The sequence below is a fragment of the Prionailurus bengalensis genome, chromosome D3 (genome assembly GCF_016509475.1).
Source record: "Prionailurus bengalensis isolate Pbe53 chromosome D3, Fcat_Pben_1.1_paternal_pri, whole genome shotgun sequence".
NCBI lineage: Eukaryota > Metazoa > Chordata > Mammalia > Carnivora > Felidae > Prionailurus > Prionailurus bengalensis.
Window position 1 is genome coordinate 56,905,548 of NC_057356.1, and position 13,820 is coordinate 56,919,367.

The 13,820-nt window shown below is 38.4% G+C and overlaps 1 protein-coding gene and 1 long non-coding RNA gene across 3 annotated transcripts in view; one reads left to right on the plus strand and one right to left on the minus strand.

The window, feature by feature from the left end:
- GALNT1 (polypeptide N-acetylgalactosaminyltransferase 1) overlaps positions 1-8,739 on the plus strand; it is a 79,828-nt gene extending 71,089 nt beyond the window's left edge. For both annotated transcript variants that reach the window (XM_043558608.1, XM_043558609.1), the window contains 3 exons: positions 2,542-2,640; positions 3,326-3,460; positions 6,533-8,739. In XM_043558608.1, the coding sequence (XP_043414543.1) occupies positions 2,542-2,640; positions 3,326-3,460; positions 6,533-6,679 (381 nt within the window). In that variant the 3' untranslated portion in view covers positions 6,680-8,739. The remainder of the gene's footprint in view (positions 1-2,541; positions 2,641-3,325; positions 3,461-6,532) is intronic.
- LOC122470705 overlaps positions 4,778-13,820 on the minus strand; it is a 39,380-nt gene continuing 30,337 nt past the window's right edge. Inside the window, exon 2 of the long non-coding RNA XR_006293977.1 lies at positions 4,778-4,964. This is a non-coding gene — a long non-coding RNA (uncharacterized LOC122470705). The remainder of the gene's footprint in view (positions 4,965-13,820) is intronic.

Consider the following 13,820-nt stretch of genomic DNA (forward strand, 5'->3'; position numbering starts at 1 on the left):
AAGAGAAAATGCGAAGATGTTAGAAGAGAGTACTAATGGCAGTCACCTGTAATAGATGTTGTTTAGATGTAATAGATGGTCATGGTGGGCAGGATGAGAAGGCAGGGTGTCCACTGAAGTAGGAAGGAAGTGGAGGGAGTGGGGACAAATGCAAGGTCAGTCGTGATTGGAGGGTAGAGACGGGTAGTCTGTGGTGAGAAGTTCTCTGATTCTTCCATGTCCTCTTTGAACACAAGATCATCAGTTGAGAGTGGAGAGAGTGTATTGGTGGTGTTAGGGGCTTAGGGAATAAGGACAAGATGAACGTAGAAGAGCAGGATATGGGACAATATATCACAGCAGCAGATATATCACAGAGGGGAGCCCGGTGCTGATGGTGGTGAGTCGGAGTGAAACCATTCAGCCCGTGCCAGCACGAGTACAGGCTACCGTTTGTCCTTAGTAGTTACTGAGGCTACTTCAGGGGAGACCTGAGCTCCCTATGTGTGAACTCTGTAGTAATTTAAGAAATTCATCCTCAAACAGGTGAGGAGTAGGCTGTTTCTTGATTCATTAATGCGACTCTGTTCCCTTTGCTGTAGCCTCATTCCGGTCCAGAATAGCAGTTGTTCCTATAACTTGCCTTCAGAATAGAGGGAATGAGTTGGGTTTTTTTTTCCTTGAACTGACCCAATTTTGGATAACACCTAGGCATTGTTAGCTGGGCCAGAATCCAGGCATATTACAAAGAGCCACTTGTCTAACCCACAGTAGATGATTGCCAAGGCAAGTTTGTTCTTTACCTGCTTCTTGCCAGCTGGCTTTCTGTAAAAGGAACAGATTTTACCCACTGTGGCTTACTTGTCACACTGTCTTTTTAACTAAGCAGATGGTCTTAAGCTTGTTTGCCCTCAGTATCAGGCCACACTAGGCAGATTAAAGCTCTGACTTCTGGTGCTGGGGTCATTCTTAAGCACCCACCCCAGTGCAGCTGGGGGTCTCATGCTGGGACCATAGCTCCACCTGGTTGAGCTTTCCTATGCTAGAAACTGGAATTTAGCCTTTCAGGGATCTTTTGTCATGCTTCAAAGGGTCTAGAGAAGCCTGAGATCATAGAATTTTAGAGTAGAAAGGGGAATGGGAAGGTGTGAATTTAGAGTCTCTGCCTTTACTAAGTCTGACTTTCATGGCTCCTGTAGGACCTGAAACTGAATAAATGAGTTTCAGACCTGTTAATCCAGGAGATAAATACACTAAACAACAACCACAGATAACAAGTAAGTCAGATCTTTCACAGTTTAGCCAGTCTTAAGGACTAACCAGTGTCTTCCCCAGACAGATCTAATGATCCTAAGATTTAGTGAGTATGAACTCCATGTCAGCTCTATGTCTTGGTCTGAGTGCTTTACAAACATTAACTCATTTTATCCTCATATCAACACTATGAGATAGAGGTACTATTATCCCCACTTAACCATAAGTAAATTGAGGCATAAGTAAATGGTTTAAACACAAAATGGAAGAGACAGGATTTGAACATAGGCAGTATGGCTTGAGAATTTGTGCTCTTAACCATTCACACCCATACTCTTTATCATATCCAACCAATATTTCTCTTATCGCAGTGAGGGAAAGAGTGAATCCAGATTCCATTATATTGGAATCGAGAAGTCCTTAAACTTCCCGTGTTGTTTTGCCCAGTGGAAGTGCCAAGATCCTAGAGGAGATTATAGCAAAAACTAAGAAACCTGGGCTATAGGTTCCTGCCTGTTTCCCAGGAATGGATGTGCTCAATAGCAAGAAGTAAAAGAAAAAAATATAATAACGTACTCAATAGCCACATATGGCTAGGGTAGGCTAGCCACATGTGGTAATATTGGATGGCACAAGTATAGAACATTTCCATCATTACAGAAAGTTCTATTAGTGCTAATTAACACAGATAGCAACACAGGAAGTTGTCTATTTTGCTGTCATTCCACACATTTCTCCCTGCCAGGCCCTAAGTTGGGGTTTCCACATTTGCTTGTCAAACCCGGTGTTTTAAAAGCTCATAACTACTGTATACCCTGTGTAATCTCAAACAATTTAGGTACATCCTAAAACAACTTTCATAGGGATGTACTGTATCATATTCCCAAACCATCCCATCAGTAGTTATTTTCCTGCTAGGTTAAGGAGGACATCAAGATCATATTTATGTTCAGGAGTATCTACTCCAATGATGCAAAGCTCCCTTCTTTTCCTATGTCAAGTCTTTAAGGGTCCCTGATAATTTAGAATCTCAGTTGCCATTAGACATCTTGATGTTTACCAAATATTTTACCCAACAGAGGAAATCTCTTATTTCTCTTTCCAAGGCAGTCATCAAGATGGAACTTGGAATGTGAGTAAACTGGAAGGAATTGATAGTGTATTGAAGCCACTGAGCATTCTGCCATCAGTCTACACTGTGTATATGTATGTGGTAGAGAGTTTCGATTGACTTTAATGTCCATATGGATCTATATGTATGTCTTGTTTATCTAACACCTTGTATTTTCTTTATTCACTGTCCCATAGATAAGAAATGTGGAAACAAATCAGTGTCTAGATAACATGGCTAGAAAAGAGAATGAAAAAGTTGGAATTTTTAACTGTCACGGTATGGGAGGTAACCAGGTGAGTATTTTAGTAAAGCTTTAAAAGGAATAATTTTGGGGGCACCTGGATGGTTCAGTTGGTTAAGCGTCTGACTTCAGCTCAGGCCATATTCTCATGGTCTGTGAGTTTGAGCCCCGTGTCAGGCTCAGAGCCTGGTGCCTGCTTCAGATTCTGTGTTGCCCTCTCTCTCTGCCCCTGTTTCCCTCATGCTCTGTCTCTGTCTCTGAAAAATGAATAAATGTTAGAAATAAATAAAAGGAATAATTTTTGGATTTGTTTGAAGCTTTTATCTCATGATGTCATTCAGGAAATATTTTTCTACCTATGAAGAGACAATTCTAAAAACCTCTAGGAGAAGGGAGCCTTCAGTCTAATGATTGTTTTTAAATGAAACATTTATAAAAGGCCCCTTGTGAGAACCGTATTTACATTGCTTTGCGTGAGATTTATTTTGCCCTTTATAGTCGAACAGCTTTTGATAGCCCTTGACAATACACTCAGTGTATACAGAGAGCTCACGGTCATTTTTTCTTTCCTGTATGTAACATTTGTGGTAGCTTTTTCGGAATCATTTATTCTCCTAATACTACGTTAATAAAGTTCAGAAATCAAATATCTTGAGATACTTGTTTTTTTCTCTGCCAGATTACTGGCTAGTTTCTTTTATTGTTAAAGCTTATATGTGTGCATTTTTGTTTTTCAGGTTTTCTCTTATACTGCCAACAAAGAAATTAGAACAGATGACCTTTGCTTGGATGTCTCCAAACTTAATGGCCCAGTCACAATGCTCAAATGCCACCACCTAAAAGGCAACCAGCTTTGGGAGTATGACCCAGTGGTAAGTTTTCCACTTGCATAGAGGAATGAAATTATGTGTGTTTTGAAGCTAAAAAAATTCTTTATGGCAAAAAGAATGAATTCTTGTAAAGTTTGAAGATGGATCAAATTGTTCTTACATCTAAAAACCTACAGGTGGGAAAAACAAACATGTTTTAATCTCCCCAATAATTAATCTTGCCCCCCATTTCTTGGGTTCTTGTTGCCACTATAGCCAGTCTTCTGTGTGTATGTCCTCAAGCTCTGTAGTCGTCTAGTGTGGGGGAAATGGAGACATGAGTAGGCTGTTTAAATTAGTGAATTAAACACTTAGGTAAAGGTGAGCTTTAAATAATTAAATTCTCTGGCTCATAATGATTTTTCTGTGACATACTATGTAACAAAGCTTTTTACCTTTGCTTTCCTCTGGAACCTCTTCCTGTCACCACACGCTGTGTGCTGTCCTCACACACGGGTGCAGAAAAGATCACTCAGAGCTCCCCCAGTAAGCCTCACTCCGGCGCTTTGCATCTGGCTAACCTGCTTGTGCTTTTGCTTTAAGGTTCTGGAACCAGCACTGGAATCTTCAGTAGGTCTTTCTCTGGTTCTTTTTCTTCTGCACAAGCACTGATTTTCTTTTTTTCTCTTAGGAAAGACTTTTGCTCCTACCTTACTTTCTACATACCATCATGTGTTACATGTATTAGCAGCAAGCGAGGGGCTGGCTGACACTCCTGCCTCTGGTTCTCCAACCGTGGCTCTAGCCTCAGCCTGACACTATGGAAATAGCTCCTGGCTGCAAAGCCAGGAGCATTCCTGTCTTTTTCTTAACTTCTTTATTAGCATCATGACTTTATTAGCAGTTAAGACTTTGGCTGTCTTTTCTCCCTATACCAGGTCATATGCAAACCCTGGTCTCCTTTAATCATCAACTCTCCTCTTCCTGGAACATACCCTGTACTTTCACACTTCGTTTCACAGACTCTGCTGTGTCTTATGGGCTAGAACTTCATCCCATAGTGACCATCTGCAAGGGAGGCTGGTTAAACAGGCGTTGGTTTTCCAGTCTGTAAGGTGTAATGGGGACAGGAAGTGAGAGTGGATGTTCATAGCCTGTGTATGATCTACGCAATCTGCCACACCTGTTGTTCCAAAAGTAAAATGTGTGCTTAGAAGTTTAAGGAGCCAAAGTAGGTTTAAGGTATTTAGAAAGAACCAGTTGTGAATGTAGTTTTAAAACTTCTGGAGCCCTTTGCATGGTGTCTTCTCTGAGGTAAAATTTTAGTTTTGCAGGCTGGGTTCTATCAGATAAAGTTAGTTCAGTATTCACAAGATAAAGTTCAGTGTTCACAGTGTTTATTAGGGAGCACCCTTTAGATCAATGCCTGTGAAAAGGACAAAGCAGAATTGGGCAGAGGGAGGAGTCACGCTACGATGCAGGTCCCACAGCTTGAGCCAACTGCATGGGGAGCTCCGGAACAGCCTGTCGGCGGTGTCCTGCCTCCATCAGTCTCAACCACAGCAATCTGGAAAAATAAAATATTCATGTCAATGATTTACAATCTAAACCTAAAATCATGAAACCGAAGGCTCCAAAGGAACCATAGAAATAAAACCCAGGACCTTGTTTTATACACGTAGAGACACTGAAGCCCAGAATGGAACTTGCCCCAGGGTCACAGAGCAGGTAAAATGATGGAACCGGGTCTCAGACAGACCTGGCACTCTTGATCCAGGATTCTTTGCATAATACCATAGGTCTTTGATTAGATTTATATATTCTTACATCTTAGAGTCTTATTTATATTCTATATCACATTCCATTTATGACACCAGACGCTTCTGCTTTGATGCATGGCTCTGTCCTTTCGAAATGCAGATTTTGACCTAGTTACACTAGAGATTAGGGGCAGGAGCCAGCAAATTACCTTTCCTAGGTTGCAAGTAGACTCTGCAATGATAATTATAGCTTTTATTCTCTGCTTAAAAGGTTACAGTTAGTTATCTGTCACCTGTTTATCTAGTTGCCTTAATTAAGCTTTTTCTGGGGGTGCCGGGGTGGCTCAGTCGGTTGAGGGTCTGACTTCGGCTCAGGTCATGATCTCACAGTTCATGGGTTTGAGCCCCGTGTCAGGCTCTGTGCTGATAGCTCAGAGCCTGGAGCCTGCTTTGGATTCTGTGTCTCCCTCTCTCTGCCCCTTCCCTGCTCATGCTCTATCTCTGTCTCTCAAAGGTGAATAAACGTTAAAAAAACAAAAAACTCTTCTGTGTGGAGAGTAGTCAGTGCTGACAGTCCCTGAAAATGAAATGTTCCAGATAAAAGAATTACATTACAGTAGAGGGATGAGTAAGAGTCCGATAAATGTGTTAGTAAACATATTTCACACTTTCTTACAGTTGTATACATTTACAGGATAATGGTTAACTCACGTTCCTACACAGCTGTTAGCTGTGTGACCATGCTGGTGACCAGCGTGCAGTAACAGACACATAAACTGACCTAGGCTAATCACTCTGATAACTCTGTCCTGACATTTTGAAATTATTCTAAATATCAACATGACAGTATTGAGTCTGGAGTACAAATGAGTACATAGAAAGTTACATAGCACCATCTGTCACCCATTTATTAATGGCTGCTTTAAGATGATCTCTTAAGATTTTGAGTCTTCAAAAGGACCTGAATTTTAAGGACTTGAGGTTTGGAATCATAGAATTAATTTGAACAGCCTTATCACAGGGAAATGAAGCAATTTTGAAATAGCTTTTGAAAATAGGTTGAGGATCCTAAATTAGGAACCACTAATCTGATTTTTTTTTTTTTTTTAAGGAAGCTGAAGCACACAAAGTGAAATTTCTCAGTGTTAGAGCTTGTGCAGAATTGGGAGTAGCTAGCATTATGGTCATGTTCGTTTAAATTCATTGTAGCCCACTGCACCCCAGTGCCTTTCTCCCTCCCACATAGCTCTTAAGGTGGTCTTAACGTAGACACCTTTTCTACGGGGCAGTTTAATACTCATCAGAAACGATGGCTGAGATGTTTGAGTTTTTTTCTGTCACGTTCATGTTAAGATTTCTTTTCTGTCTCTTGCAGAAATTAACCCTGCAGCATGTGAACAGTAATCAGTGCCTGGATAAAGCCACAGAAGAGGACAGCCAGGTGCCCAGCATAAGAGACTGCAATGGAAGCCGGTCCCAGCAGTGGCTTCTTCGAAACGTCACCCTTCCAGAAATATTCTGAGACCAAATTTACAAAAAAGGAAAAAGAAGAAAAAAAAAATAAGGATTGACTGGGCTACCTCAGCATACATTTCTGCCACATTCTTAAGTAGCAAAAAAGGAAAAGTGCTTTCCTCCTGTGGGGATGTAAGGTTTATCAGCCATTGAAACTTAGACTCCTCTCGCTTTTCACTAGCTGTGAACCAGCCTTCTTGTCCAAGGACGTGAAACTACAGAGTAGCAAGACTGCGCACACTGATGTTTACACGATGGAAAGAGTCTTTCATCAAGAATCATTGTAAAGAATATTCAGGCAGTGAAGCAGTCAACAAACGTGCTTTCCGGGGAGCTGCACCTTTCATGGTTTGCTTGCACATCAGTAACTTTCACTGAATGTGCTGTCCTAATGAAGAGATTTCTAAGATTTTTTTTTCTGATTAGGACTGGTAACCAGTATATTAAATATTGATGGAAAATTAGTGAAAAAGAACTGGAACCAGTTTCAGAATCATGAAAACAACATTTTTACAATTTAAGAAAAAACTATATTAAACAGGGTTTAAAGGAAATTAAAACAGAACTATGAGAAGTACAATTTGTTATAGTATAGTATCAAATTTCTATATAGATTTTATACCTCAGTGGGGAAAAATAACGGATTCCAGTGACATTTTGTTTTCATCTGTGATAGTCATGGATGCTTTTTTCCTTGGGGTGCTGAAATTGAGCTAAAAAAAAAATGGCTCTTTGAACGTAGTTTTAATTGCTTTCTTCAATTTTGTTTTATTTGGTTTATGGGCTGTTTAAATTGTAATTTTTAATTGCCTTCAAAGAATGAAGATTTAACAATGTCTGGTCTCACTGAACAGGTTAGATCTCTCAGTTGCTCTTGGGTCAACTGGCTATTGACTTTCACACACACAAAATTTCCTATTAGAGTTTGAACTTCTTAACTTGATTCAGCTGATTATGCTTAATACCCAAGATTCATACTACTGTACTACAGATTTGTTTTCACAGCAATAAATCTTCAGTTCTTTATGATTCCACTCAACAAAAGGCCTGCAGAAGTGATTATTTGGGTATTTGGAGAGGATCCATTTGATGATTTTTTGAAAAACTTTTTTCACTCCATACTCAGATGTGCTTTATTGTCAGGTGCATATTTAGATTAGATTCTTGTAATGGTGATCTTTTTTTTTTTTAATTTGAAAATGTTTGACTTTTTTTTTAATGAGTTAACCAAAGAAGTGCAGCTACTCTTATATATTAGTCCTGCATTTCTTCCCTAAATTCTATTTAGATTAAATCAGTTTTTTCCTCTAATTTTTAATACCACAGTATAACTTCAGAATCGATTAAAAGTTGAGTATAACAATTAGTGTTTTAATTTCATAGAAGATCTCATTGTGACATCTTTCCTGATATGTAAAGCAGTCCATTGGCAAAAGTGCTTGTATTTTCTTATTTGTAAGAATATATTTAGTGATATTCTTTTCTTTGATTATCAAAGACTCTCACTGCAGGCAGTGCTAGTTCTTGTGCCTAAGAATGTTTCTGAAAGTTGCATCACTAATGGCTACTTGCCAAGTTGAGTGTATAGAAAGTTTCTCATCTCCTATTCAGGTTAATCAGCATCAAACACATATGGATGGTTTAGAGTGAGACTGTAGTACAGAATGCATACATTTTGTCCCCAGGAAATTTGCAGTGAAGCAGGTGCTGGATGGGTTGTTTTTGTTTTGTTTGTGTGTGTGTGTGTATGTGTGTGTGTGTTTCCTACTCCATGAGCTCTGTTAATTCTGTCTTCAGTAGGCCTAATGTTCGAATAAACCAGATGTCTAATAAATTATTTTCATGCTCAGAATTTCAGGTTTTTGTACTCTAGTATAGCTTGGTCTTATTCCTTATTGTAAGAAAGCTTAAATAGCAATGTGATTCAAGGTTTTGTTTTGTTTTTTAAGAGGGGGATGCGAGTGATTTAATTCATGGGTACTTTTAGAACCTGATAGATAATCCCGTTGCCTTTATTTTTCTAATTAAAGAATTCGTAAATACTTTGAAAATATAAAATATTCCTGAATAGTTGTGCCTTACATTGGTTTTATTTGAAGTTAAAATGGATCCCTATTCATTACAGCTATTTGTAGATCAGGCCGTATGCTAATCACTCTAAGTCAAATTGGGAAGAAAAGAATGAATCAAAAAGAAAGCAGAGGATGAAAAGAGGGGATTATTTGACCAGTGAAGAATTCACCAATGTGACAAGAATAATCTGAATCTTCAAATTTATTCACCTTCTTCCCATCCCAAACCATTTTAATGTCTTTCTGTTCTGATTGGCACCCTGAAAATATAAGTGAAGGGCAGCATGTAGGACATGTCCTCATTTCCCTATTCTACATTTAGCTGAGAAACAGAAGTTCCTCTGTAAAGATCTGGTGCTCTCCCCATCTTTCAAGAAGCACACCAAGAGTAAACTGAACTCAGAATTACATGTTCTTTTAAGGAGAAAGAAAATCAGAAGGTAGGGTTTCTTAGGTGGTAACTGTGAGCAGAGGTATACAAAGAATGAACCATTTTTTTACTCTGGAAAATGAGATGTTTTCAATTATGCAACACTTCTCCCATTGTCTGACTTCCTGAAGATAAAGAATTTGCTTGATCTACCAAAAACTAATAATTTTGCAGGAAATGAGGCAAAACTCTGCTGTATTGACTATACATAGCAACAATTAAAAATTAAAATTTAAAATTACCATCTGTGATCACATCAAATAAGTCAAATATCTAGAATGTTAACAAGAGATATGTAAGACTTCTATCCTGAAAACTACAAAATATTGCTGAAACTATATAGAACACTGCAATAAATATGTTCATGAATTGAAAGGCTGCATAATATCAAGATTTACAGAAATCAATTCAAATTTCAGTGAAAAAACAATCCTTCCGCTGAGGCTTTCTTGTAGAAATTTGCAGATATATATGGAAATCCAGCAGACCCAGAGCAACCAAGATAGTCCTGAAGGAGGGGGCAAATGTTGGAAGACTTAACACTACTCAATTTCATGACTTGCTTTAAAATTACAGTAATTAAGAGAGTGGTACTAGGGTTCAGGACTAATAGATCAGTGGATAGAAGAGAATTGGGAAGCAGACTCGTACATGTATATGGTCATTGGCTTTTCAACAAAAAAACACAAGCAACTCCATGGAGAAACTTTCTGAATATTGATACTTTCACACAATGCACAATGTTTTCAGCGTGGATCACAGGACCTAAATGTGAAGGACAAAACAATAAATCTTCTAGAAGAAAACAATATCTTCGTGACTCTTGGGATAGGCAAAGATGTCTTAGGACACAAAATAAACTCCATAAAACAAAACTGATTTGATTTCACCAAAATTACATTCTTCTCATCAAAAAGATAAAGTGAAAAACCATGCTGCAGCCAAGCACAAAATAGTTGCAGTACACATAACAAAGGATTTGTATGCAGAAAAACAACTTTTAAAAGCCACTGCAAAAGCAACACAATATAAAAGTTAATAAGTGACTTGAATATACACTGCACAGAAGCTATCCAAATGCGCAATTAGCATAGGGAAGGGTGTTCAGCATCAGCCATGAGGGAAGGAAGAATGCAACCACCAGGAAATAACTGTTGCACACTTGCCCAGAGGGTGAGAAGGTGTAGAAACTGGCAAAAGTGTAAGTATGATCACCTGAGGAAACAGCTTCCCAGTTTCTTATAAATGTAAATGTATGCCTACTCTGATTTCACTTCTAGAGATAAAACCCAAGAGAAGTGAGGGGATATGCCCACATTAAGATGCATACAAGAATATTCAAAGCAGATGTAAAATAACCCTCAAACTAGAAACTACACCAATACCAATCAGCATGATAATGGATAATCAAATAGTTATTGAAATACTAGTCTACAATTTTAAAAAAAGGAATTACTGATACAATAGGGATAAATAGAAAAAGTATTGAACAAAGAATGCTAGACATACTACTTTTATATGAAGCTCAAGAATAGGCCAAATAAACCTAAGGTGCTTACCTTTGGGTGAGTATAGACTTGGAAGTGGCATGAGAAGACTTTCTGGAATGATGGAAGTAGTCTATAAATTGATTTAGATGATGCAAATTATTTAGATAATTTAAAGTTTTACTGAGCTATATACTTAGGATATATGCATTCTGCCATCTGTATACCTCAATAAAGTGCTGGGGGGAAATAAAATACCCTGCTGGTATCAGAGTTTTCTAAATAGCCTTCCACTGCTACACAATACCCAAAGACTGGCTAAATTGCAACAAACATATTCAACTGAACTCACAAGAAAATACGGGAAAACCCTACGGTCCGGTGAGGCAGGGGGGAAGATAAGTACACAAGTCACAGAGGTAATGGTTAAACATGAAAGCCTTTCCTCTCCTAGGAACAAAATAGAATAACCAGGGCTTAGGGAATGATAGTTCCTAGGCCTTGGCCCTGAACAAAGCTGGGGAATTAAACTAAAGATCCCTACATAAAATTGGAAAATTCAGAGAGCTCTATAAGTAAAAGGATGCATAAAGAAGTCTGCCTTGTAAAGGAAACCAAAGGGTAAAATCTGACAGACTCTGCCCTTTTTCTAGGTAGTAAATGGTGGCAAGGATGATGCCACCACTGTGATCATAAGGCCTAGTTTTTAGATTTTGTTTTCAAGTAATCTCTACACCCAACATGGGGCTTGAACTCAACCCCAATATCAAGAGCGGCACGCTCCACCAACTGAACCAGCCAGGCACCCCAAGGCCTGCTTTTAAATAGATCAAGAGTTTAAAACCACAGTTACAAAGTCTGCAGATCAAGAAAATAGAGTGAATCTAGATTTATGGCACTTGCTGGAAACAATGAGAATACAGTATTTCTTTGGGTGGGGGGAGGGGGGAAACATTAATCCAGGCCCCTATATGCTCACAAGTTAATTATGAAATTATTAAAAAGAGAAAATGAGCCACCAAGGTATTACCAAAACAAAGTTCTGGCAAAGTGATGAAAGCTTGTGTCAGATTAAACCTGCCAATAAATTAATAGTCCTGGACAATAATTTTTTAAATGTTTTAAAGCCTTGGGAAATGAACAAAGGACACAAAATGTAGAGGATTCAACCCTTATTAAAAAGGGCCTTCTATATAAGGTAACATATGTATGTCTTTTCCCCCAAGAACATTTCCAATGTACACAACACACTAGAGGTAGTGGTCATACAGATAGAAATTGTTGTCTTAGACCGTATTTATGAGCAGAGTGGCTGGAGATTGGAGAATATCTAAAAAAGGGAGTCACAGAGGAGCCCCCAAATCTGCATATGAATTTCCTCAACTGCTGGAATGATTTGAATGTGCGCAGGATGAGACTCCAAGAAGTCCACAGAAAAAGCTTCCCATTTGGAGGGGCTTGATCAACACTTTAGACTTTACGAGCATACCTTTGGAGATTCTGCAGGCTCAATTCCAGACTACTGCAATAAAGCAAATATCGCAATAAAACAAGTGAAATCAATTTTTTTTGGCTTCCCAGTACATATAAAGGTAATGTGTACACCATATTGTAATCTGTTGAGTGTGTGATAGCATTTCGTCTAAAAACATGAACCATGTACATTCATAATTTAAAAATATTGCTAAAAAATGCTAAACCATTTTCTGAACTTTGAGTAAGTTGTGATCACTGATTCCAGATCACCATAACAAATATAATAAAAATGAAAAAGTTTGGAATATTGTAACCATTACCAAAAAGTGACACACAGACATGAAGTGAGCAAATGCCACTTGAAAAATGGTGCCAGTAGAGGTGCTCAATGGGTTGCCACAAACCTTCAATTTGTAGAAAACACAGTGTCCATGAAACAATAAAATGAAGTTCAATAAAACAAAGTATGCCTATGTATTGAAACCCAAGGCCCTGTGTAGGAATAAAGACCATTTCTTAAGGACTTGGGGCTATTCCTAGGGCCAAGGACAAAATGCAGAAAGACCATACCTAACAAAATATAAAACCAGGCCTCTGCAACATCAAGTTGATCTGCCAACAATCTGCTAACTTGGATAAACAGTCTTCAGAGGAAGAGGACATAATACAGAACTGTTTGGTGCACCAATCACAATGTTGAGTTGTCCAGTATAGCGTGAAAAGTAATGAGGAAACAAGAAAGTAGATTTTTTTAAATAGTCAACAAAAAGACTCACTGATGACCTAGATGATGGAATTAGATAAGTTCATCAATAAAAGTGGGGTTTCTTTTAAGATAAAAATTGATATCATCAAAATGTGGAAAATTTCAGAAGAAATTTAGAAACTGGACAGGAGAAAAGAATCTTAAAATTGAATAATATTTAAAAAATCAATTTAATGTGACACATTAGGAAAAAAGATCAGTGAACTTGAACACAAGTCAATAAAGAATTTCCAAACTAGGGGCACCTCGGTGGCTCAGTCAGTTAAGCGTTCGACTTCAGCTCAGGTCATGATCTTGTAGTTGGTGGGTTTGAGCCCCACATCGGGCTCTGTGCTGATAGCTCAGAGCCTGGAGCCTGCTTCAGATTCTGTGTCTCCCTCTCTCTGTCCCTCCCTCATTCGCACTCTGTGTCTGTCTCTCTCAAAAATAAACATTAAAAAAAATTTTCCAAACTAAACCACAGATGGAGAAAAAGATTGAGGGAGGGAAAAACAGCCTTGAGGATAAAATACATGCATTTGAAACCTAAAAAGAGAGAAAACAACGAAAACTCTGAGAAATAATTTGTTTCATGCCCCCCTCCTCCCTTCCATGATTACTGCCAATCTCACTGCAAATTCTGCCTTTGTCTACACATGGCATTATACTTTCTGTGTCTCTGTGTTTCTCCTTTTTATAAGGCTACCAGTTATATTGGATTTGGGACTAACTCTAATTCAGTATGTCCTCCTCTTTCCTAACTACATCTGCAAAAACACTGTTATGGGTTGAATTACATCACCCAACAAAGATATGATAAAGCCCTAACCCTGAGTACCTCAGAATGTGACTTTATTTAGAAATAGGGTTTTTTACAGAAGTAATCAAGTTATCAGGAAATCATAAGGGTGAGCCCCAATCCAATATGATTGATGTCC